General features: G+C 34.3%; 4 protein-coding genes across 6 annotated transcripts; 2 read left to right on the forward strand and 2 right to left on the reverse strand.

Moving 5' to 3' along the window:
• Positions 1-202: 202 nt before the first annotated feature.
• On the forward strand, positions 203-2,434 carry LOC149480932 (erlin-2-like). The gene is made up of 7 exons (XM_089705447.1): positions 203-341; positions 547-656; positions 797-877; positions 951-1,059; positions 1,174-1,325; positions 1,526-1,678; positions 1,762-2,434. Exons 2-7 carry the CDS (start codon positions 549-551, stop codon positions 2,125-2,127), a joined length of 969 nt encoding a protein of 322 aa, XP_089561573.1. The 5' UTR covers positions 203-341; positions 547-548; the 3' UTR covers positions 2,128-2,434.
• eEF1beta (elongation factor 1-beta) lies at positions 2,425-3,480 on the reverse strand. Its single transcript, XM_089705448.1, has 3 exons — positions 3,316-3,480; positions 2,935-3,178; positions 2,425-2,829 (listed from the first exon to the last, which is right to left on the reverse strand). The coding sequence occupies exons 1-3, from the start codon at positions 3,393-3,395 to the stop codon at positions 2,485-2,487; spliced, it is 669 nt and encodes a 222-aa protein (XP_089561574.1). The 5' UTR covers positions 3,396-3,480; the 3' UTR covers positions 2,425-2,484.
• Positions 3,481-4,005: 525 nt separating this feature from the next.
• On the forward strand, positions 4,006-14,394 carry ND-75 (NADH dehydrogenase (ubiquinone) 75 kDa subunit). Of its 3 annotated transcripts, XM_089706186.1 has the most exons (15): positions 4,006-4,052; positions 4,126-4,166; positions 6,181-6,351; positions 6,426-6,757; positions 6,966-7,107; positions 7,597-7,722; positions 8,007-8,102; positions 8,405-8,578; positions 9,618-9,783; positions 10,393-10,544; positions 11,001-11,207; positions 11,921-12,092; positions 12,351-12,513; positions 13,072-13,219; positions 13,578-14,394. In XM_089706186.1, exons 3-15 carry the CDS (start codon positions 6,184-6,186, stop codon positions 13,722-13,724), a joined length of 2,193 nt encoding a protein of 730 aa, XP_089562312.1. In that variant the 5' UTR covers positions 4,006-4,052; positions 4,126-4,166; positions 6,181-6,183; the 3' UTR covers positions 13,725-14,394. The 3 variants fall into 3 exon arrangements, with proteins under 3 accessions (XP_089562312.1, XP_089562311.1, XP_089562313.1); XM_089706185.1 differs by having other exon boundaries at positions 4,012-4,166; XM_089706187.1 differs by lacking the exon at positions 4,126-4,166 and having other exon boundaries at positions 4,012-4,052.
• Positions 14,395-19,209: 4,815 nt separating this feature from the next.
• Positions 19,210-22,839, reverse strand: LOC149480935 (uncharacterized). Its single transcript, XM_089706095.1, has 9 exons — positions 22,681-22,839; positions 22,261-22,427; positions 21,905-22,111; positions 21,092-21,203; positions 20,829-20,996; positions 20,470-20,597; positions 20,086-20,282; positions 19,720-19,895; positions 19,210-19,266 (listed from the first exon to the last, which is right to left on the reverse strand). The coding sequence occupies exons 1-9, from the start codon at positions 22,837-22,839 to the stop codon at positions 19,210-19,212; spliced, it is 1,371 nt and encodes a 456-aa protein (XP_089562221.1).
• Between the last annotated feature and the right edge of the window lie 348 nt (positions 22,840-23,187).

A 23,187-nucleotide genomic window follows, 5' to 3' on the forward strand; every position in this document is an offset into this window, starting at 1 on the left:
TTCACTTTACTACACAGCCTACTAAACACTTGCACTAAACAGTCGCTGTCCACACGTAGTCACACTAATCACCTGCACTCGCACTAATCAAAGTGTGAACCAGCCATTATTCCAAGTGGCAACTCCCGATCCCAGTGAGGACGATTCCTAATCTGACGGCCACCTGACGGCTGACGGCAGACATATTGCAGCAGCTTGTCAATGCCAAAATTCAAAAGCAAAGTGAAGTCAAAACAATTGACGTTTTGTGAATTTTATGATTTGTAATTTTTGTTAATATAAGAAATTAGATAAAGTTAATGTATTTAGCTTTTTAAGTTTGTGATTTATTATAGTTTAAGGTAAACGAAAAATATAATTTTTAATTATTAAGCTAAATATTTGACTCAAGAACAATGTTTCAATGTGTTATTCAATTAGTTTGTGTCGGCAAAACAAATTACCACTAAAAACCGTTTTATTCAGTTCTTACCGAAAATTAGATGATTTTCGTGTGAATTTTTTTTATTTATCCTTTATTTTTGCTCTGTAATAAATTTTCTTCAGCCATGGCAGATCAGTCATCAGTTTTGGCGCTTTTTATCTTAGCGGTCGGTGTGACCGTTCACTTTTCATTGCATAAAGTTGAGGAAGGACACCTAGGGGTTTACTATAGGGTGAGTTGAACAAACTTTAAAGTAGGTAAACCTTAGAAGTAGAAAGTCTTTTATTTCATGTGAAACTAGATTGTAAAAAATAATGTATTCATGTGTCTGATTATTCATGTTGCATGTTAGTAATAGAGTATTTGTTTCAGGGTGGGGCATTACTTCCAGTAACAAGTCAGCCTGGTTTTCATATGATGGTACCATTACTTACATCTTTTAAAGCAATACAGGTAAATATTAAATACAAAGATTAGCACAGAAGGCTTATAGAATGCTATAAAATATAATTTAAATTATTTACAGACAACTCTTCAAACTGATGAAGTGAAAAATGTACCCTGTGGTACAAGTGGAGGTGTAATGATATATTTTGAAAGGATAGAAGTTGTGAACAAATTGGAACCCAGCAGTGGTAATATTATACTTTTTGTTTATTTTAGAAAATAGCATTAAAGACACCTCAAATGCAATCTAAATTAAATATGATGATTTTTAATTTTTAAGTATTATTAATATTTCTTTTTAGTTCTGGATGTAGTCCGTAACTTCACAGCAGATTATGACAAGACCCTAATATTCAACAAGGTGCACCATGAGCTGAATCAGTTCTGCAGTGCACACACATTGCATGAGGTGTACATTGATTTGTTTGATCAAATTGACGAAAATTTAAGGACTGTGAGTTGTAGACATTTTTATTGTATAAAATAAATAAATAAATAAATAAATATCTTTAAGATTAGTGTGCAATGTACATAAAAAATACTTGGATCATAGATGCAAGTGAAAAAAGTACTAAATAAAAGTACTTGATATTCAATGTTTAAGTGGAAAACTTAAAAGAGTAACTTTGTCACATTTGCTAATGAATATTGCAGGCTCTACAAAATGATCTCAATGAAATGGCCCCTGGTTTAAAAGTACAGGCTGTTAGAGTTACAAAACCCAAGATACCAGAGGCAATTAGGAAAAACTATGAACTGATGGAGGCAGAAAAATCTAAACTGCTCATTGCAGCCCAACACCAAAAGGTACAACATAAATTTCTAATTAATAAAATGTATATTTCTATTGAAGAATAATTTTCAAACATTTTTTCAATTATTTCTATGAGGTTGTTGAAAAAGAAGCTGAAACAGCTCGACGTAAAGCCATCATAGAGGCAGAAAAGGAAGCACAAGTTGCAAAAATCCAATATGAGCAAAAGATCATGGAAAAAGAATCTCTACAAAAGATTGAACTCATAGAAGATAGTATTCATAAGGCTAAGCAACAGACAAAGGCTGAGGCGGAATATTATAATCTCAAGAAGCAAGCAGAAGCCAACAAAATGTTACTGACTAAAGAATATTTGGAGTTGAAGAAATATGAAGCTCTCGCTGTCAATAACAAGATATACTTTGGCAGTGATATTCCTAACATGTTTTTGCAAGCCAATGTTGGTGAAACGAACCTCCCTAAAAGTGCTATTGTTGAATGAGTAATGCTTATTCTACCTAAATATGAACTAGTCATTGAATAGTGCTGACACTGAGACTTTGGTGGTTTGATCTTACTGTGAAGGTAGGAAGAGTATGAAGTACATATTAATAATTATTATTGCTAAAATTGAGATTCAGTTTTGAATGTAATTGTATATAATGTGTGGACAATCATTTACAATAATGTATTTATAATCATGTGGGGTTTGTTTTTAATTTGCTAGTGTTCATGGTAAATATAAGAATCTTAGTTATATGTAAATAGCTTTTTTACCATTATGTAATAAAACAACACATTAAATAAGATACATATTGTTTTATTGAAAAAGTGACAAAGTATGATTCATACAGCTTGTTTAGATTTTGTTGAAAGCAGCAATATCTACAGATTGGACGAAATCTTCATATTCTTGGATCTTTTCAGTCAACAGATCGACTGATACTTTGTCATCTTCAATGACACTCATGATTTGTAGTTTCTTAATACCATAACCAACTGGAACGAGTTTGGAGGCACCCCAAAGGAGACCTTCCATTTCAATAGAGCGGACAAGTTTTTCCATTTCAGCCATGTCTGTTTCATCATCCCAAGGTTTAACATCCAGGATTACTGAGGATTTGGCAATGAGGACAGGCTTCTTTGATTTTTTGTCAGCATATGCCTTCAAACGTTCATCACGAATTCTGGCTGCTTCTGCATCCTACAATGAAATAAAAAAATTGTGATTACAGTTTCCGATAAATGCAATTGGAAAACATTTGATTGAAAAAAAATGGCTATTTGAAAACATAGCATAAAAATATACCTCTTCCTCATCTCCAGATCCGAATAGATCAACGTCATCATCATCATCATCATCCTTGGCTGCAGGTGCTGTAGTAGGTTTGCCGCCGGCTTTTAAGGGGCTCACTCCTTCAGCCCAAGCCTTGCGTTCTGCTGGTGTGTATGAGGCGATCTGGTTGTACCAACGAAGGGCGTGGGGCAGGCTGGCAGCGGGCGCTTTGCCCACTTCATTGAATACTTGAACATCGGCTTGAGACGGAGTGTATCTGTATTTACAACAGAGTAAAAGAATTCCTTAGTCACCCGCATGACCGAAACAATGTTTTAAAAACATTTATAGAGAAAATACTAGGTTTGACGTGGTGGAATTCTAACCTATTCTATACTTATTATTAGAGCTTACCCAGATATGTAACTTTTCTCAGCCAAATATTGGTTCAATTCACTGAGACCTTGTGCAGATTTAACGTCTCCGAAAGCCATTTTTACTGTTTATTTTATAAATTATTTAACTAGCACCACACCACGCGACCCGGCAGGAGTGAGCGAAAAGCGAAAGAGAGGGAGACAGATGAGTCTGACAGAGTCGTGACCACAGAACAAATATACTCTAGGGAGGTCGTGACTCGTGAGTTGTCATTAATTTGTCAAATTCCTCTGAGGTCAAATTCATATTTAAGTGATCAGCTACCCAACTATTGGACTTATTAAAAATATTTTTAAAGTTTATTAAATATCGAATTCACAAAATGATGAAATTAATAAATTATTTAAATTAACCTACATGTAACTTTTTACTACTTCTATTTACTTACTATTTACTTCTACTTCTAGAAATTGTATCGTGTTCGTATCAGAATGTGCAGGATATAATTATAGAAGGTAGTCCGAATTAAATCCTTTATTACTAGTAAAGATTTAAATACATTATTTGCGGTCTATGTTTAAAATATTTTAGGAAAGTTAAAATATTATTACCACAATAATAACTGATTATTTTGTCTGTTATAAATTTTATGTCCATTTGCTAATCTATGCTACGTATTTAGAGAAAAAAGAAAAAAAATGACAATTTAATTATTGACAGTACTAAGACAGTACTGCTGTCATTTGGACTCGATAAATTCGGCAATATTTAGTGTACGTTTAAATTAAATTATTAAAAAAATATCTGTAATAGTATTTTCTAAATCGATTAAATTAATATTTTCTGAAGGAGTAACTGATATTGTTTAAAAAGTACTATTCCTTGAGGTTAGGCGATGAAACTTATGTAACCATAACATTGCACCAATAAATATTTTATTTGGCATTGTTTTTCATATTGCGCACTAATATTATCATTAACGGCCTACTTTTTTGTTATTTATAGTGCCAACTTTTGCTTAGAATAGATTTATTTGCTAAATAAAAGGTTTTCGTCTGATGACCCTGAATTTGGCAGACAGCAGACAAAATGTAATTTCAGATTGGGATATCTCTAAGCGAAAGTAAGTTTTACATGTTTACCGAATTGGTAATGGTTTGTCGTTGATTTACCTACAGGTGATAATAAAGAAAATTTTATTTTATTTTTTAAATTTTTTTTTAAATAAAAAATAACATTTTGGGAAGCTCTCACCGTGTTCCCAATTGATTTATAAATCTGAAACTTTCAAATTTAGTTTATTATTGGATTCTGAAAAGGTGATATCAGTTAGTTTTTTCAATTTGGCTTGGAATATTCTGGGATGTATATCTTCCAGAAAAATTATTTTTTAGTGGAAAAAAGAAAAGTCATATTTTCGTCTTTAAAAAATCTAAAGGTGATATTTTTTTAATTTTAAATTTGTCAGTCGGATCGTAAGATATCCTAATTTTTAAATTTTGATGCCGGATATCAAAGTGAAAATTAATCAAAATCAAAATCAAAAAAATGTCATGTCTTCATTTTTAGTAAATCTACAGATGATATATCTCAGATTTTATATATTCTTGTTTATTTGTTGTATATCCTCATCTTTCGATTTTTTTTCTGAAATGGAATATCAGGCATGAATTATACTTTTTTTATTAAATAAAGAAAAACATATTATCAAAGCAATTCAACTGTTAATATTCAGCCCATAATAAGAGTAAAATATGGAATAAAATATTTTCAGTCTTTATATCATAGCCCGGTCAAATTAGACCTTTGCAATAACAATAATTCCTACAGAGCCAAATTTTTGGTGGAGAGCTGGTGAGTTTATAGGCACACCCTCTAAACTCTCGTAACTCTTAGGAAAGAAAACATGGAGATCATTTTTGTGCAGAATAATTATAAGATCTAGTACTTATTTGAGGTATTTCTTTTATAAAATTTACCGTCCTGTCCGTTTTTCCTTTGACCCCAAATAACTTTTGTTACACACATGGGATCTTAAAACTTGTACTTTTAAAACTTTATTTGTTATGGTACACCCCTACCACAATATAGCTCTTTAGGAATTATTGTTATTGCAAAGGTCTAATTTGACCGGGCTATGATATAAAGACTGAAAATATTTTATTCCATATTTTACTCTTATTATGGGCCGAATATTAACAGTTGAATTGCTTTGATAATATGTTTTTCTTTATTTAATAAAAAAAGTATAATTCATGCCTGATATTCCATTTCAGAAAAAAAATCGAAAGATGAGGATATACAACAAATAAACAAGAATATATAAAATCTGAGATAAATCATCTGTAGATTTACTAAAAATGAAGACATGACATTTTTTTGATTTTTATTTTGATTAATTTTCACTTTGATATCCGGCATCAAAATTTAAAAATTAGGATATCTTACGATCCGACTGACAAATTTAAAATTTAAAAAATATCACCTTTAGATTTTTTAAAGACGAAAATATGACTTTTCTTTTTTCCACTAAAAAATAATTTTTCTGGAAGATATACATCCCAGAATATTCCAAGCCAAATTGAAAAAACTAACTGATATCACCTTTTCAGAATCCAATAATAAACTAAATTTGAAAGTTTCAGATTTATAAATCAATTGGGAACACGGTGAGAGCTTCCCAAAATTTTATTTTTTATTTAAAAAAAAATTTAAAAAATAAAATAAAATTTTCTTTATTATCACCTGTAGGTAAATCAACGACAAACAATTACCAATTCGGTAAACATGTAAAACTTACTTTCGCTTAGAGATATCCCAATCTGAAATTACATTTTGTCTGCTGTCTGCCAAATTCAGGGTCATTTCGTCTGTTGTTATTTATTTGCGTAATAACTGCAGAAGATGCTGCGCCAGCCGCTTACAAGGGCGCTTGCGTTGAGCTCTCCCACCCGGGTAGCCCCGCTGGCAGCGCGACAGTATGCTGCTCAAGTACAGGCCCAACCAGAGAAGGTCGAAGTCTTTATAGATGACAAACCAGTTTATGTTCCACCTGGCACTACTGTTTTGCAGGTTCGTAGTGTTTTATAGTAAGTTTAAATTTTATTTCTCATATACCTATATTCATAATAATATAAACTTTGTAGGCTGCAGCCATGGTGGGAGTAGAGATACCTCGATTCTGTTATCACGAGAGATTGGCAGTTGCAGGCAACTGTCGTATGTGTTTAGTGGAAGTAGAAAAATCCCCGAAACCAGTCGCTGCTTGCGCCATGCCTGTCATGAAGGGCATGAGAGTAAAAACTACTTCAGATCTCACTAAGAAGGCTAGAGAGGGTGTTATGGAGTTCTTACTGGTTAATCATCCTTTAGATTGCCCTATTTGCGATCAAGGTGGTGAATGTGATCTGCAGGATCAATCCATGGCATTCGGGTCAGATAAGAGCCGATTCACTGACATACACTTCTCTGGAAAGAGGTAAGATTGGAATTCAATATATTATTACAAAATTTGTTTACTCATTTTAATGTTTGCTTATCTGTCAAAAAAGTAATACCATCAAGTAGGGTGGACTTAAATTTAGCAGTGCAATGAAAGTAAGAATAACATTTAAGTTCATAACTTAAGTCATAATTATCTTGTTTCAAAGGCTGTTCCTAAAGTTTTGAATAATTTTAACATATAGGGCTGTGGAAGACAAAGATGTGGGTCCACTGATCAAGACAATAATGACTCGTTGCATTCACTGCACTCGTTGCATCCGTTTTGCCTCTGAAGTGGCTGGTGTTGATGATTTTGGTACTACTGGCAGGGGTACTGATATGCAGGTGTGTGTCTTTCAAAAAGAGCTATTTTTATGTAATTGATTGTTAAAGCTTTGGAGAACATTTCAAGTATGTATTTGTTACATTTATGATTTAGTATTAAATAATGTGCAATAACACTAAGCATAAATTTGCTAAAATTAAAGATAGTAAATAGTTATAAGATTATAATATATGCAGTAGGTTTTTTTTATTGTCTTATCTTTAATTTATCTGCATTTCAATTATAATAATTTTTATCAATATTTTATTCATTTTTTAAGTTTGAACAATGTTATCCAAAGTTGACACTTTGAATATCTGAATTTTATACTTCATACTTATAATATAAGTAACAAAAGAAGAAATAATAACAAAAAAAATAATAAATAATAATAACATAAGAAGCATGAGCAACATTCACTTCAAAATTAAACGCAATGATCATGAAATATAAATTAACAATCCAATATTTAATCAATAGAACAATTACTCATGAAAGATAATTTTCAGGTGGGAACATACGTAGAGAAGATGTTCCTCTCAGAGTTATCCGGAAACATCATTGACCTGTGTCCCGTTGGTGCGTTGACATCAAAACCTTACAGTTTCGCCGCTCGCCCCTGGGAGACACGACGAGTGAGTTTTTGTTGTTATTTTTTTTAATATTTAATAAGTGATTATTATTTTTAAAGCAACATTGAATGTTTGTTTATCCTTATGTCAGTAACCAGTTTATTGTTAGCATTGTTTGCATAACAATTTTAAAATGTAGATTGTAGGAAGATAAATTTTTCGATATACATTTTGTTGTTATTCTTATTCTATACCAGAATAAATAACAATCTTATAGTGGAAACGAAATGTGAAATTATATGAATTCCTTTTTATTATGTCAATTTATTTGTACTTTTCGTTTTTAGATTGACTCTGTAGATGTGTTGGACCCATTGGGTAGCAACATTGTAGTCGCGACACGAACCAACGAAGTTTTACGTATCCTGCCCAGGACTAACGAGGTACCTATATGTATTTTTTTATAATTGTACTAATTTGAGATTTTTTTCCTACATTATTATGGATATGTTCTTCTACTTGTTAACTTGAAATTGTTTTTGATTGAAGTTTTTATAAGTCACAAAATTAGCTTTATTATAATTTATATCTACCCTTATTATGTTCATGATAATTATAGAGCGAATAATTTTATAAAAAATTGAGTTACTATTTCTGGATAAATCTGCCATATTATATAACATATAACATTTAAGCCGTTTTTATGGGTACAATTTTTTTAATTATACCCCCATTTACCTTCCAGGAGATCAATGAAGAGTGGCTATCCGACAAGTCGCGTTTCGCGTGCGACGGCCTCAAGCGGCAGAGACTCGTGTCACCAATGATAGCTGATAGCCGCGGGAATCTAACTCCTGTAGAGTGGGAAGACGCTATTGTAGCCGCTGCTCAGGCTATCAGGGATTGTCCACCGGAGAAGGTATTTTTATTTGTATTGCTGTGAGATATAGATCTTATAAATTATAATGGCCTATAGCGGTAACGACATGTATCACCAATGATAGCTGATAGCCGCGGAAACTTGACTCCTGTAGAGTGAGAAGACGCTATTGTAGCCGCTGCTCAGGCTATCAGGGATTGTCCACCGTAGAAGGTAATTTTTTTTTTAATTTGATTGCTGTGAGGTATAGATCTTATAATGGCCTTTAGTGGTAACGACATGTATCACCAATGATAGCTGATAGCCGCGGAAACTTGACTCCTGTAGAGTGGGAAGACGCTATTGTAGCCGCTGCTCAGGCTATCAGGGATTGTCCACCGGAGAAGGTAATTTTTTTTTAAATTTGATTGCTGTGAGGTATAGATCTTATAATGGCCTTTAGTGGTAACGACATGTATCACCAATGATAGCTGATAGCCGCGGAAACTTAACTCCTGTAGAGTGGGAAGACGCTATTGTAGCCGCTGCTCAGGCTATCAGGGATTGTCCACCTAAGAAGGTATTTTTTATTTGTATTGCTGTCAGATATACATCTTATTTTAAGAGTATCCCTTAATAAAGCATTGATAGCAAGGTCTAGATTCAATGCAATATGCATAATAGATTGTATGAGATTGTATAAAATATAGAAATATTGACGAAAAGAAATCCGCGATATGTAATTGTGTTGAATGAAGTGTTTATTTCTGAAGATGATTATCTGGCCATAAAACTGCATACATAATATCTGTAAAAAATTGGTTGTCTGTAAAGTCGGTTTACTGACGATTGTTGAACGTGACAACATCCGATTGTGGTTCTTTGTCGCTCGTTCCGCGCTCTAGCTCGCACTTCAAGCCACATAGGGAACGCCTCAGAGCGAGGTAACGCCGCATGAGTCATGTTTTTTCGTGCGTGCAGCCAGCTCTATCGAATTATAAGACGTTGTCACGTCAAAATTAAATAGGCCAGCGCCAATATACCATCGATTTCAGAGGATTTAACTACAGCATCTAACAATTATTAATTAATTCTCCAGTTGGTGGGCGTAGCCGGTGAACTAGCTGATGCCGAATCATTAGTAGCCCTGAAAGATCTTCTAAATAGGCTTGGAAGTGAGAATGTGTGTACCGAGAAAAGCTTCCCATTGGATGGATCCGGTACCGATCTGCGGTCTTCGTACCTGCTGAACACTAAGATTGCAAGTATGTACTGTTTTTAGTTTTGTTTATTGTTTGTATTTAAAGGCGTATTTCCGTATAGTACGATTCAAACTTAATGTCGACTCGGAACATCGTACGATCCGATGCACAGAAAACAATTTTAGGTATTAGTGGGACGTTAAGGGACCTGTGCGCACCCGCACTCACACCTGCACCCAACTTCCGAACCGCCATTAAGTTTGAATCGAACTATTTGTTGACATTTAGTTTTTGACGGCGAAAAGCTGGGCTACAATTTTTCTTTTGTGTTACGTGCTAGATATTGAATAAAGCTTGACATGAAATATTATGTAGGTATGTAGTTGAACCTTTTTCGTCGAAATTACGTACGTAAGATAGCAAAAAAATCGAGTTGAAAATTATTAAGATTTTTGAGTATTTCCTTTTTGCGAATTTTTAAGTACATACATATTGACTTGTAGGAATAAAATTATTGTAACTAAGAAATGATATGAAACCAATTTTCAAGAAACGTATTTTAATAAAAACTCTATAAAATTATTGTGACTAAGGAATGAGATGATATGATACCAATTTAAAAACATGTTTTAATAAAAAAATCTCCAATATTAAATTGTATTCATCTTACAGACGTGGAAGACGCAGATTTCGTGCTACTAATCGGTACGAACGTGCGTTTCGAAGCGCCGCTGTTGAACGCACGCATCCGCAAGGCCTTCGTGCATAAGGAGACTGATGTAGCGATGGTGGGGCCCAAGGTCGATCTCACTTATGAGTATATGGTGAGTTGATACATATTATAGTAGGAAATTTATTAATTATATTTAAAAAAAAATTGAAATAAATCAGCAAATGAAATAATGTAAAAATTATTTAAACAAATCAGCAACTTTCAGAAACGGGTTTGTCTTTCCGTGTACGACTTCGATCACGTTGTTTTAAACTATTTAAAAAACTGAATCAAAATCCGTTGCCTAGTTTTAAAGATGTAAGCATACATCGGGTCAGAAGGTCGGACAGACGGCGGGAAGCGAATTTGTTTTATACAATGTAATGACAAATAACTCAGGCCCCGGAATCACAGACACAATAGAAAATCTATTGTGTCCTGGACCGATCGGGCCGTTCGGGGCTCAATGGGTTAACCTTATAATATTAAATCGAAAATAGTAATTCAATTTTTTCTCTTTAATTAATACGGAACAAGAACAGAACTTATCACAAACTTAATTTCACAGCACGTCGGCGACTCAGCGTCCATAGTAAAGGATCTAGCGACCGGTTCGTCCAACCACGAAGTCCAGCGTCGACTGGAATCTGCCAAGCGACCAGTGGTCATACTTGGTGCTGATCAACTAGCTGGACCTGAAGGTGCTGCCCTGTTGGCTCACACACAGGAGCTAGCACTGCGCTTGCAGGAGAAATTGGACGATAAAGACTGGAAGGTAAGGTCGCTTTTGGTGTGGCAGGATGTTGTGTGATGTATTTGTGGGAAACGAACCTTAACCACTGCGCAATACGGTTGATTTTGACCGCTGCTGTCCAATTTGCTAGACCTGAAGGTGCTGCCCTGTTGGCTCATACACAGGAGTTAGCTCTGCGCCTGCAAGAAAAACTGGACGATAAGGACTGGAAGGTAAGGTTGACTTTGGTGTGGCAGGATGTTGTGAATGTAACTTGGGGGAAATGAACCTTAAGTGTTACGTGATACGGTTGTTTTTGATATTATAGTAGTAACGATCTAGCAACTGGTGCATTAAACCATATTATTTATTATTATCGCATTAGACCTATCGCTGCGCAAGTCGAAGATGCTGGAGGGTAGGATTGGTTTTCGTGTGGAAGGATTTGAATTTTTGTAATAGTTAGATGATGTTCTGCGATTGTACAGCTAAATTGAACCGTATTGACCGTAAAGGTCGTTTTTACCAAGTTCAAACGGTAGTTATAGAAACGGTAGTTAGACACAAAAAAAAGAGAGTCGATATACAACTTTATTTTGTTTTATTGAATTGAAATAAAATTCTTTAACCAAAACTATTTTATAGCATAACTTTTCCCCATACACCTAATGTTACACAAGAAAACAGGTAGCCTAACACGAAAGACATTTTTTGTCAAAAATAACATCTTTATTAATTATTTTTCTACCCCCCAGGTCCTGAACGTGCTCCAACGTACCGCGTCCCAAGTGGCTGCTCTTGATATGGGCTACAAGCCGGGTGTGGGCTCGCTGCTGAAGGACGCACGTGTGGTGTTCCTACTTGGAGCTGATGCGGGAGTGGTCAATAGGGACGTTCTACCCAAGGATTGTGTGGTCATCTACCAAGGTAAAAACTACTATCTAATTTTCCATAAAAAAATTGAAATGTCATGTTTCACATCAAATTGTCAAACATTACACGATGAAATGTATTCAATTGTACAGTCTTACACCTTATCATGTTTCATATTGAATTGTCGTATGTAACATTTAATTTATTCGTATTATATCTAAATACCTCACAATGCACTTAATTATTGAATGGTCACATTTAGAATTGTGAGATTTTTACGGCCGTCTAAAATGTTGAATTCCATATAACCAGGTCACCACGGCGACGCAGGCGCATCCGCATCGGACATCGTGCTGCCGGGCGCCGCGTACACGGAGAAGCGCGGCACGTACGCCAACGCGGAGGGCCGCGCGCAGCAGACGCTGCCGGCCGTCACGCCGCCGGGCAAGGCGCGAGACGACTGGAAGATCTTGCGGTGAGCGCGCGTTTATACAGAGTGGAAATTTTGGGCCCTGGAGGGAAAGTACTTGAAATACTGAAGATTGAATTTTGCTGCAAGCATATATTAATCCATCAGGCCCCGGAATCACGGACACAATAGAAAATCTATTGTGTCGCGGTCGGATCTGGCCGTTCGGGGCTCAATGGGTTAAAGGAAGGATCATACAACCGCCTCGATCGATAACTACAAGCGTTCGGTACATGTGTGCATGTCAACTGGTCGTTGTGTCAGAGAAATTATTTACCTCCGGCACGGCAGTCGTTATATAGAGGAGCTGGCAAAAATTATTTTATAAAATCATATCGATATTGCAACATTTAAAATTTAAAATCGACTCAGCAAAGACAAGCTGGCAAGAAACTCGGTAGTTGCTCTTTTAAAAATCACAACAATCTTGCGTAACTACATTTGAAATAATTGTTAATTTATGTCAGATTTCAGAGGACTCCTCCTGTACCCAGGTCACAAATTATCGGGTGTTATTATGATCCAACTTATATGTAATCAAAATTAATTTATCTTTTATTGCAGTGCTCTATCGGAAGTGCTAGGATCCCGTCTTCCATACGACAACTTGGACGAGGTCCGCGATCGGCTCGCGCAGATCAGCCCCGCGCTAGTTGCTTATGGAGATGTGCAGGAAAACAACTATTTCGCTCAAGCACGTGCGCTTGCGCAGGTGAGGGTTTTCTTTTAATGTATGGTAATTGTATGGCAAGTAGAAGAGTAAGAGGTTGTTAGAATTTGGGGAAACATTTCACATTTTCGCGTGCATTTTCACATATTTTACTTTGGATTGAATGCATGAAAATTACTAGTAAAAATAATTTAAAAGGAACCCGAGTTTTATTCCTGTGTAAAACTTACTTTATTTCGTGGCATAAGAAAACTCTGCGAAAACTGCCTAATACATGCGTAGGCATAGGTTAATACAGCCGTAAGCAGAGTTTTGCTTTGGACACTTTTCTATGTGACTGAGTCTAGTTGTTTACTTTACATCAACACGTTACTAATACATATTTTCACACATGATCCAGGATCTCAAGAAGCCGGTATCAGGCAAGTTGGACGTGCAACTCAAGCAACTAGAAGATTTCTTCATGACGGACGCAATCAGTCGCGCCTCACCAACTATGGCCAAGTGCGTTCAAGCCGTGCTCAAGCAGAAGAACTCGCCGTATTAGACAAATTATAATAATACCTTTAATGTATTAAAAACTTATTTTTAGCGATAGATTTGTCGTGGAAATAAGGTTTTACTAGCGCAATTTAATCGCATTTTTGTCAACTTTGATGTATTGAAGTGTTTTAATATACGCTAATGTTATTGGAATTAGATTTCATTAAATTTGTTATTTAAATAATATCTATATTGTAACACACTTTATTCTGTATGTACGCTAGTTTTAATATATTAAAGGTATTCGTATAACATCGCTAACGAGTTGTAGAGAAATTATGTATTAATCTCCATAATTAATCGTTGTGTAGATTAATTTCGCGTTTCTGCAATCATTTTTTATAAAGAAATACTACAGAAAAGCTTAGATGTCGAATGGGCATTCCTTTCTTGATACCATTCGACTTCATACAATTTTGAACTTTATTAATAGATGTTATGGTTCAAAATCAAATGTGGCTAAGCTAGTATATTTTTAATAGCTTAAGCTATATTGGTTTTAAATCAGAACATTTAGTCCATTATTTATTTTGTAATAAATGTAAGATTACAGTGCAAATTATCTAATCGTTATTCAAATCTTAGACATCGGAATGTAAGGAAGACAACAGGAATATGTATGTAAGAACGGTTTTGTAAATATGCGTTTAGTAAATAAATGTAGTATAACGAGAGTTATTTGTTTCATTTCAACGTTTCCCTTACACATATCTCGAAATTAATAAATAAATAAAAATCAAAAGTTTCTAGTGATCTTTTAATTTGAATAGCTGACATAAATATATGTTGGAACATAAGCACGTAACGTTTTCTCATCTTAAAAAGTAGAATCTGGGCTACTCATAACATAAATATAATTATATTGTATTTCTTTTATTGATCATCTCAATGTCAATAGAATATTTTTTAGTAGTCCAAATCGACCAACAGTGCATTACTCAGAGTACTGTAGCGACGACAAGCCAATTTACGAGTTACCGAAATATTTCAAGTGTAGTACCTAGTAAGAAAGTTCCCACCATAGGTTCACACGGTAACTCGTATATAAACAGTTTGTGCGTTATGCACAGTTAGTGAAGGGCTTGTCGGGACGCGGGTTGGTCGCATTAGGTCGAATATTAATTACATACGAATATATATATGTAGTTAACGAAATATAACCTTTGCGTAGTTATTCATCTTTTATTACACCCGCACATAACAAGCCCCTACATTGGTGACCCCCGACGAAGAGTGAACATTATTATAGTGAATTGCATAGATATCGTTTGTTAATAATTAAAAATGAATCCGGCAGTTCCAGTTACAGCAGTTTCGTCGGTACAGTTAAACCTTCTCGAACAGTTAGCACAACTAAAGCAGCGGGTAAACCAGCTGGAATGTGCAGGCTCGAGAGGCAAATCGTTTAGCGGTCGAAAGTACGGAAATCGCACGCATCGCTCCGCATCCCGAAGTCGCGATCGTGCAGGGATATCAAAACAGAAAAATCCCAATTGGCTATGTTTTTTCCATTACCGCTATAAGCATAACGCCAGCAAGTGCATTCAACCTTGTGCGTGGCAGAAGCAGCAAGAGAGCCGACCAAAAAACTAAATACGGTACAGACAGAGGCGGATGTCTGTTCCACCGAAAATAAACGCCTGTGTATAAAAGATAGGAAAAGTAATCTTAAGTTTTTAGTGGACACCGGCGCTAATGTTTCAGTTTTACCAGTGTCGAAAAATAACCGATTCGCGAGTGAGTGTAGTGACTATATAAACTATACGCGGCAAACGCGTGTAATTAAGACATTTGGTACTAAGTTAATGACTTTAGATCTCAGTTTACGGCGACCGTATAAATGGTCATTTATTATCGCCGAGGTAACACAACCCATATTAGGTGCAGATTTTTTAGCACATCATGGTTTGATTGTAGATTTAAGATCATGTCGATTAATTGATAGTTTAACTAAATTAAAATCAGTAGCTAGTGTTATTAAGGTGAATCAACCGTCTGTGACAACAGTTGAGGAAACTCATCAATTTCACGACTTGTTATGTAAGTACCTAGATATAACAAAGCCTTCATCGTACAGGGAAATACCTAGCCACGGTGTTTTTCACCATATTGAAACGACTGGACCTCCAGTGTTTGCCCGGGCTAGACCTTTACCTCCAGCTAGATATAAAAAAGTCAGGGAAGAATTTCGATACATGCAGGAAGCAGGTATATGCCGACCCTCTAAGAGTCCTTGGGCTAGTCCACTTCATGTGGTACCTAAGAAGAATGGCGAGTTACGTCCGTGCGGGGACTATAGAAAGCTTAATTCTATAACCAAGCCGGACCGATATCCTATACCGCGCTTATCAGATTTTACGTATCTATTAGCTGGTAAAAAAATATTTTCTAAAATCGATATAAATAGAGCTTATCATTGTATTCCTGTTGCCCCGGAAGATGTAGAGAAAACTGCAATAATAACGCCGTTTGGGTTATTCGAATTTCCGCGCATGACGTTCGGTTTGCGTAACGCTGCGCAAACGTTTCAGCGATTCATGCATCATACTGTTTTTCAGGACCTAGACGCGGACAGTAAAGATAATATTTTTTGTTATATTGATGATGTAATAATAGCTTCATCAAATGAAAACGAACACCGTAGACATTTAGAATCATTATTTAAACAATTTAATAAGTACAATATTACAATTAATTTAGCGAAATGTACATTTGGGAAGACGGAAATCGACTTTGTCGGTTATCATGTTACGCCAGATGGTATTCGCCCGCTTGATGATAAAGTAAAAGCTATTAATGAATTTCCTAGGCCCGAAAACATTGAACAATTACGACGATTTTTAGGTATGGTAAATTTTTATAGAGCGCATTTACCTAACGCAGTTTCATCACAATCGATTCTCAATAGTTTCATTCATGGCTCTAAAAAGAAAGATAAAACACCCATTGTGTGGACATCAATCGCCGAACAAGCATTTGAACAATGTAAGTCGAGCTTGTGTAATGCGATTACGTTGTCGCACCCTTTAGCCGATGCATCGCTCGCACTTATGACGGACGCATCGGATACTCATGTAGGTGCAGTTTTACAACAACGTGCAAATAATGAATGGTTACCTTTAGGTTATTTTTCTAAGAATCTGTCTAAGACTGAACGCAAGTATAGTACGTATGATAGGGAGTTATTAGCAATTTACTTAGCTATTCGTCATTTTCGGAATATGGTCGAAGGACGACAGTTAACGGTGTATACGGATCACAAACCGTTAATTTATGCATTTTCTAAAGTAAATAGCGAGAAAGAGTTACCCAGACGTACACGACACTTGATATTCATTAGTGAGTTCACAACGGATTTGAGGCACGTAAGTGGGAAAGATAATGTCGTTGCGGATTCGTTATCACGAGTCGCAACAATAAGTTGTCCCACTGTAATAGATTACGCGGAACTTGCTAAGGATCAACAACAGGATTCTTATATGTTGCAATTATCTAATTCGAAAGACGCTAATAATAGGTTAAAGAAAATTATGTTACCTGAAAGTGGTACATTTATTTATTGTAATTTAGATAATGATAAAATTAGACCTTATTTGACTGATAAATTTCGACGTATTGCCTTTGATAGTGTACATAATTTATGTCATCCCGGAATAAGGACTACACGCAAATTGATTCAAAATCGTTTTTATTGGCCAAATATGAATCGTGATGTTGGCCAATGGGCTAAAACATGCATTGAATGTCAACGATCAAAGGTTAATCGACATACAATGTCAGGTTTAGGATCGTTTCCGCAGTGCGATAGGTTTGAACATATTCATGTTGATTTAATTGGACCTTTACCCTCTTCACCCGAAGGTTTTAGGTATTGCCTAACCATAGTTGATAGGGGGACGCGATGGCCAGAATGTTTTCCTACGAAAGATATAACTGCTGAAACGATTTCGCGTGTAATATATGAAGGATGGTTCTCTCGTTTCGGTTGTCCGAAAAAGCTAACAAGCGATCAAGGACGCCAATTCGAAAGTCAATTATTTGCTACACTAATTAAGTTATTAGGTATTAATAAATTACGTACGGAACAACTTTACGATTACCAGGTGATTATTACGATAAACAATCGAGTTTAGAAATAGATAGCAGTCTTGAGTATTTAAGTAAATTACGAGACTCTATTAGGAAATATCAGTCAGTAGCTATTAGGCAGAATGAAAAGCGGAACATATTTATTCACCCCGATTTAGAAAAGTGCGATTATGTTTTTGTAAGAAACGACGCAGTACGTAAGCCTTTATAACCAACATACGACGGTCCTTATCGTGTGTTGAGTCGAGAGGAAAAGGTATTTTACATTCAAATGACTGGCAGGAAAGTTAGAATATCAGTAGACCGTCTAAAACCTGCATATTATTTGAATGATGATAGTGATACGACATCTGGGGCAGATACTGAGGTTCCGTTACAAATTCCAAATAGCGAATTAACTATTGTATTTGTAATTTTTTCCACTATTTTATATTTATTAGAATTACGATGATTATAAGTATTCTTAAGTCTTCTTAGAAATGTATAATAAATACTTACTAATCAACACATCGTATTTAATAAATAATAGAACATAAGTAATTTTGAAACGAGTTCATTGTTTAACGTTTTAAGTATGGTATTTCAAATTTATGTTTGTGTTGAGTTTTGATTGAAATGTTTACTACTTAGAAATTTAAGTACTTTTGATTTATGGCTTATGAGTGTATAGTAATAGCCTTTGTAATATTAAACGATACAAGTGTAAAGAACGTATTGAGATTTGAAATGTTGATGTTACTAAGTGTTAATTGACGTGTAAAAATTATCGCACGCCACTTAGAAGACCCAACCGAGTTTTTGTAATAACATAAATAGTTTAACGAAATTAGGTGTTAACTGTTAACCACTTGTATACGATACGTATTGATTGATTTATATTGTGAAAATTTTTTTTATACTTTATATTGTAAACATTTTGTACCTAACCTTATAGCGACATTTTATATACATCTGTTTATTGTTTAATTTTATTGTAAGATTTTTTTACTTGTATACCTTTTTTATTTTAAGGGGGGAATGATGTAGCGACGACAAGCCAATTTACGAGTTACCGAAATATTTCAAGTGTAGTACCTAGTAAGAAAGTTCCCACCATAGGTTCACACGGTAACTCGTATATAAACAGTTTGTGCGTTATGCACACAGCACAGTTAGTGAAGGGCTTGTCGGGACGCGGGTTGGTCGCATTAGGTCGAATATTAATTACATACGAATATATATATGTAGTTAACGAAATATAACCTTTGCGTAGTTATTCATCTTTTATTACACCCGCACATAACAAGCCCCCACAGTACTATTGTGCCATGAGCCATCAATATGTAACGATAAAATAAAAGACTTATTTAAATCGTACACTTTTAATTTAATAGACCATTACACAAATCAATAAAAAATTATTAACAGTTCGCTATAGGAAGAGCATCTTTATCCAAATGGCAAAGACGTCGATAGTCCTGAAATAAAGATATCATTATGAACTTAATTATGACATAATAAAGACCTACAGACCACCACATAGTACTTTTGTTAATATAAGAATGCAGGGTTCGATCCCCGGTATCTAATCAGTGTCCCGGTGCAGTATAACAAGTTGACACAAGACTTCATATGGAGCTCTTGCACGAAAGTAATTAATGGAATTCATTAATTTTTATAAAAAGGCACGTGCAAGTTGCAAAAATCTCTTCCAATTAATAAACAATTTCTAAAGCAAAACATTGAGCAAAAATTGCGCCAAATTAAAATGGTTGGGTGTGGAATGGCAAGATGGCCAGAAACACAATAAATAAGGCCAGGGGCTCTTTAAATTTAATATTATAAAAATATTAATAAGAAAATCTTGGAGAGAAAGATGACGGTGGTGAACAACACTCAACTAATTCTTTTTATGTTTCATAGGTACTAACATCGACAACATGTCTAGCAGTATTCTTGTATCGGCAATCCTGTAGGACCTTACTGGCTTGTTCAGCAAATTGTTTATGTGAAGCTTTAAGCCCGTTCCAACAGGAAGCCTCTTTTTGTCGCTTCTTATATTCTTCAACCATTTTGTTGCGAGATCTTTCGAAATTAATATTTTTATCTGTAAATGAAACAATGAGATGGCCAGATTAAGTTAGGTGAGGTTATTCATTGATGAAGTAGAGTAATTTCGTCATCAGGGTATAATATGAATTATAAGGTTGTTTTTGTACATTGTTTTTGTACATTTTCTTTGCTCAGATCTAATAAAATATAGGGATTAGGGAACGAAATATACTGGAGGTACGTACCCATACATACACATGGGGATTTTTCCTTACATTTCCTTTCTTTGCAAGACTTAGCTATAATGCATTGTCTATTACATACACATTTGTCGTAATAAATGTGATCATAATTGGATTTTTGATCTATTATTTGAGTATTCATTTTATTTTGTATGGAAGGCTTCTGTTTTGCGGTCTGTTTTTTGGTATCTTCGATTTGGCTGAAATATTTTTAAAGACATTTTTATGGAAAATGTAAGTCTCAAGAAACATCGAAAAGAGCATTATTGTATTAATAATGAAAGTGTATACCAGACTAAATGGATTTTTTTAGCGTAGGTTTTTTTGCACTTGAATTATATCTAATTTACGGTTAAAACCGTAACCGTAACCGTAAAAAAAACTTACGCCTTTTCTAATCGATCGATTCCGATTTCGATGAACTTATCAAAGCGTTTTTGTGCTTCATCTTGGATATTTTGTATTTGTTTGTATACTATTGTTGTATTGCTGTTATTGCATTGTTCCTTGATAATCTGGAATTGTGTTGATGAACGAAGAACTTTTTGTAAATTGATTGATTTAAAGTTATATAGAGCTCTCGTGACTGACTGATTTTTATAAATAATACGATATGAGATTTGACAAAAAAAAAGTAAAGTTACTTACTTAAAACTTGTTTGTCTTTATCACTTATCAGTTTAATTTATTTAAGAAAACTTTATAGCGTGTATTTCTCTCAAAATAAATGACTTTCTAGTTTCTACCTTGTCGTTTATCGATTTTATTTTAAAGTTAATTCGATCTTGATTTTTCTTGATTTTCTCGATTTCATTATCAATTTCTCGTTCTCGTTTGATTTTTGATTCTTTATAAACTTTCTGCTCTTTAACAAAATGTTCGTAATTCTGTTTTAAATTGTTCTTCATGTTTGTCTTGAAAATGATTTTGGTTATTTAGATTACAAAAAGAAGGAGAATGAATTAAAAGTAATAGCCTAAAAAAAATTGGAGTAGGTATCTATACAAACCATTTCATTTGCTTCTATAATATCCATATCGTGAATTGCACGTCTATCTTCCATTTGTGATGTAATTTCTTTCTGTTTCTTATAAATTTCTATTTCTTTTCGTTTATTACACCTACGATAATTAATTGGATTAGGATTCATACCTATTTAAAATTTAAATTTATTAATAAATTAGGTACTATAATTTGTATACGTAGTATATTATTATTAGTCTGTGCTATAATGTATTTTAAAGGTTATTTAGCCTTTTGCTCGTATCCGACAGTAATCGGTAAATACTGGTGGAGGTTGTTGTATAATATCACTACATAGTCATTACATAGTATAAAATAAAGTTGCTTTCTCTGTAGGTACCTATGTCCCTATGTATGTATATCTTTAAAACTTCGCAACCGATTTTGATGTTTTTTTTTTCTAATAGATTCAAGCGGGCGAAGCCGCGGGCGGAAAGCTAGTTATGAACAAGGAGAAGATTCAATAAATTTAAGTACAGTACACTAAATGTTATTAATTTTGTCCTCTATCATATTCAAAACTATTACCGTAGTATATTATTATTAGTCTGTGCTATTACTATAATATATTTACTATAATATATTTTATATACTTAATTTACTATAATTTATTTTTACTATAATATACTATAATATATTTTTTCAATTATTCTAGTATACTTAATACTTATCCAGACGTTTCCTGTCCTATGGGGTCTTCAAGATGAGGAAAATAAGTTTAAGACCACGGGGAATAGCGCGGGTATTACGAGCCACTAGTTCATATATATTTAATATTAAGCACAAAGAACTAGCTAACATAGCCTTGTTAATTCGAGCTACTTCAATATTCCTTTCTCTTTGTTGCCGTTTAATTTCATTTTCATTTTTTTCCATATCAGCAGCGCTTTCAAGAGAACTCCACTGAGGTTTCTTTTGATCTAGCAAGTTGGCTTCGTCTTGTAATTTCTTCTGAAATTCAATTTGGATCTCTCGTTCTTCTAACGTTTTCGATTCCAGGAGAGCGCTGAAAGATGGATTTGTGAGTGTTTTTATTTTGTTAGAAATAAAGCTTTTTGTTTGATTATATTGGACAGTTAGTATTATGATCTTCAGGATATTTCATTATAAGAGATTGTAACTAGATTTTTTCTAGTCTTACTTAATGATAGGTACCTTATTAATTGTCTCCCATAACAGCTGTCGTCAAAAATTTGTTCCCTGGCTTTTTGTATAATTTCTCCCCTATTAATGTCTTTCTTTTTGGAAAGAAATTGATTGATGAAAGCTATGTTTTTTTGGCGTTCAATTTCTTTATTTCGTTCGATGATATTTACATGGCCCTTAATTAATTTAAACATACTTGTATTACTTTATAGTTCTTTAAGAAGTAACAAACCGAAAGTAAGTTATTGATTAAATTTCTGGATGTTGAATGGGTATCATACGAAATTCTTTTTCAGAGGCATTTTTACACAATTCTATAAAGTTACATTTCCGTATGGATCCCGACCAGGCCCTCTGGGGTGAAACTACATGCAAACAACATCCACGTCCAATTCAATGATATTAAAATTCAAGGTAATGATAAAATACCTGCACAGTATCTGGCCAAGATTTCATCCAACTTTGAGACATTTCGTTTAAACATTTTAAGTAATCTTCTTTCGTTTGCGCATTTTCTGTATTATTCTGCTTTCTGGCTATTCTTTTCCATTCGTTTTTATGAACGAGAAGAAATCCTTTGGAGGACATGTTAAATATAAAAAGTGTGAAATATTTATTAAAAATCTATGTGGTTATGAATTAAATATGATAACTCATTGTAGCGACATCTCGCCAAAGGAATAAATGAACATTAATTTTTCATAATAAGTATTATTTTTGAAATTATTTTTAATTTCAACTTTTTCCAAAAAACTTTTTTGTGTTGTTTTTTTTTCAAAACTATGTCCAAATTAAACCATACATTTCTGTGCAGTATTAAATGTACTTAGCGTAGAGCTACGGAGGTCGGTTAGCCCCTCAAATGTTATTAAAAAATGTCAAACGATCACAGATTAAAGCAACGGATGCACACGGAGTATTTCTATCGCCATCCAT

The sequence above is a fragment of the Colias philodice genome, chromosome 17 (genome assembly GCF_061535455.1).
Source record: "Colias philodice isolate Cphi_HAF_F1 chromosome 17, ilColPhil1 Martin Lab GWU primary, whole genome shotgun sequence".
In the NCBI taxonomy this organism is placed as follows: Eukaryota; Metazoa; Arthropoda; class Insecta; order Lepidoptera; family Pieridae; genus Colias; species Colias philodice.

What these genes read in the sequence shown, in the direction of transcription:
- eEF1beta (XM_089705448.1), bottom strand. Translation starts at nt 3,395, where the DNA reads ATGGCTTTCGGAGACGTTAAATCTGCACAAGGTCTCAGTGAATTGAAC. An exon ending in GAGAAAAGTTACATATCTGG is followed by an intron (nt 3,179 to 3,315) that starts GTAAGCTCTAAT and finishes TTGTAAATACAG; the next exon opens with ATACACTCCGTCTCAAGCCG. An exon ending in GATCTGGAGATGAGGAAGAG is followed by an intron (nt 2,830 to 2,934) that starts GTATATTTTTAT and finishes ATTTCATTGTAG; the next exon opens with GATGCAGAAGCAGCCAGAAT.
- LOC149480932 (XM_089705447.1), top strand. Translation starts at nt 549, where the DNA reads ATGGCAGATCAGTCATCAGTTTTGGCGCTTTTTATCTTAGCGGTCGGT. An exon ending in TTGACGAAAATTTAAGGACT is followed by an intron (nt 1,326 to 1,525) that starts GTGAGTTGTAGA and finishes TGAATATTGCAG; the next exon opens with GCTCTACAAAATGATCTCAA. An exon ending in TTGCAGCCCAACACCAAAAG is followed by an intron (nt 1,679 to 1,761) that starts GTACAACATAAA and finishes TATTTCTATGAG; the next exon opens with GTTGTTGAAAAAGAAGCTGA.
- ND-75 (XM_089706186.1), top strand. Translation starts at nt 6,184, where the DNA reads ATGCTGCGCCAGCCGCTTACAAGGGCGCTTGCGTTGAGCTCTCCCACC. An exon ending in GCCCCTGGGAGACACGACGA is followed by an intron (nt 7,723 to 8,006) that starts GTGAGTTTTTGT and finishes TTTCGTTTTTAG; the next exon opens with ATTGACTCTGTAGATGTGTT. An exon ending in GCTGAACACTAAGATTGCAA is followed by an intron (nt 9,784 to 10,392) that starts GTATGTACTGTT and finishes TTCATCTTACAG; the next exon opens with ACGTGGAAGACGCAGATTTC.
- LOC149480935 (XM_089706095.1), bottom strand. Translation starts at nt 22,839, where the DNA reads ATGTCCTCCAAAGGATTTCTTCTCGTTCATAAAAACGAATGGAAAAGA. An exon ending in ATCCCCATGTGTATGTATGG is followed by an intron (nt 19,896 to 20,085) that starts GTACGTACCTCC and finishes TTTCATTTACAG; the next exon opens with ATAAAAATATTAATTTCGAA. An exon ending in CTGCTAGACATGTTGTCGAT is followed by an intron (nt 19,267 to 19,719) that starts GTTAGTACCTAT and finishes TCTTTATTTCAG; the next exon opens with GACTATCGACGTCTTTGCCA.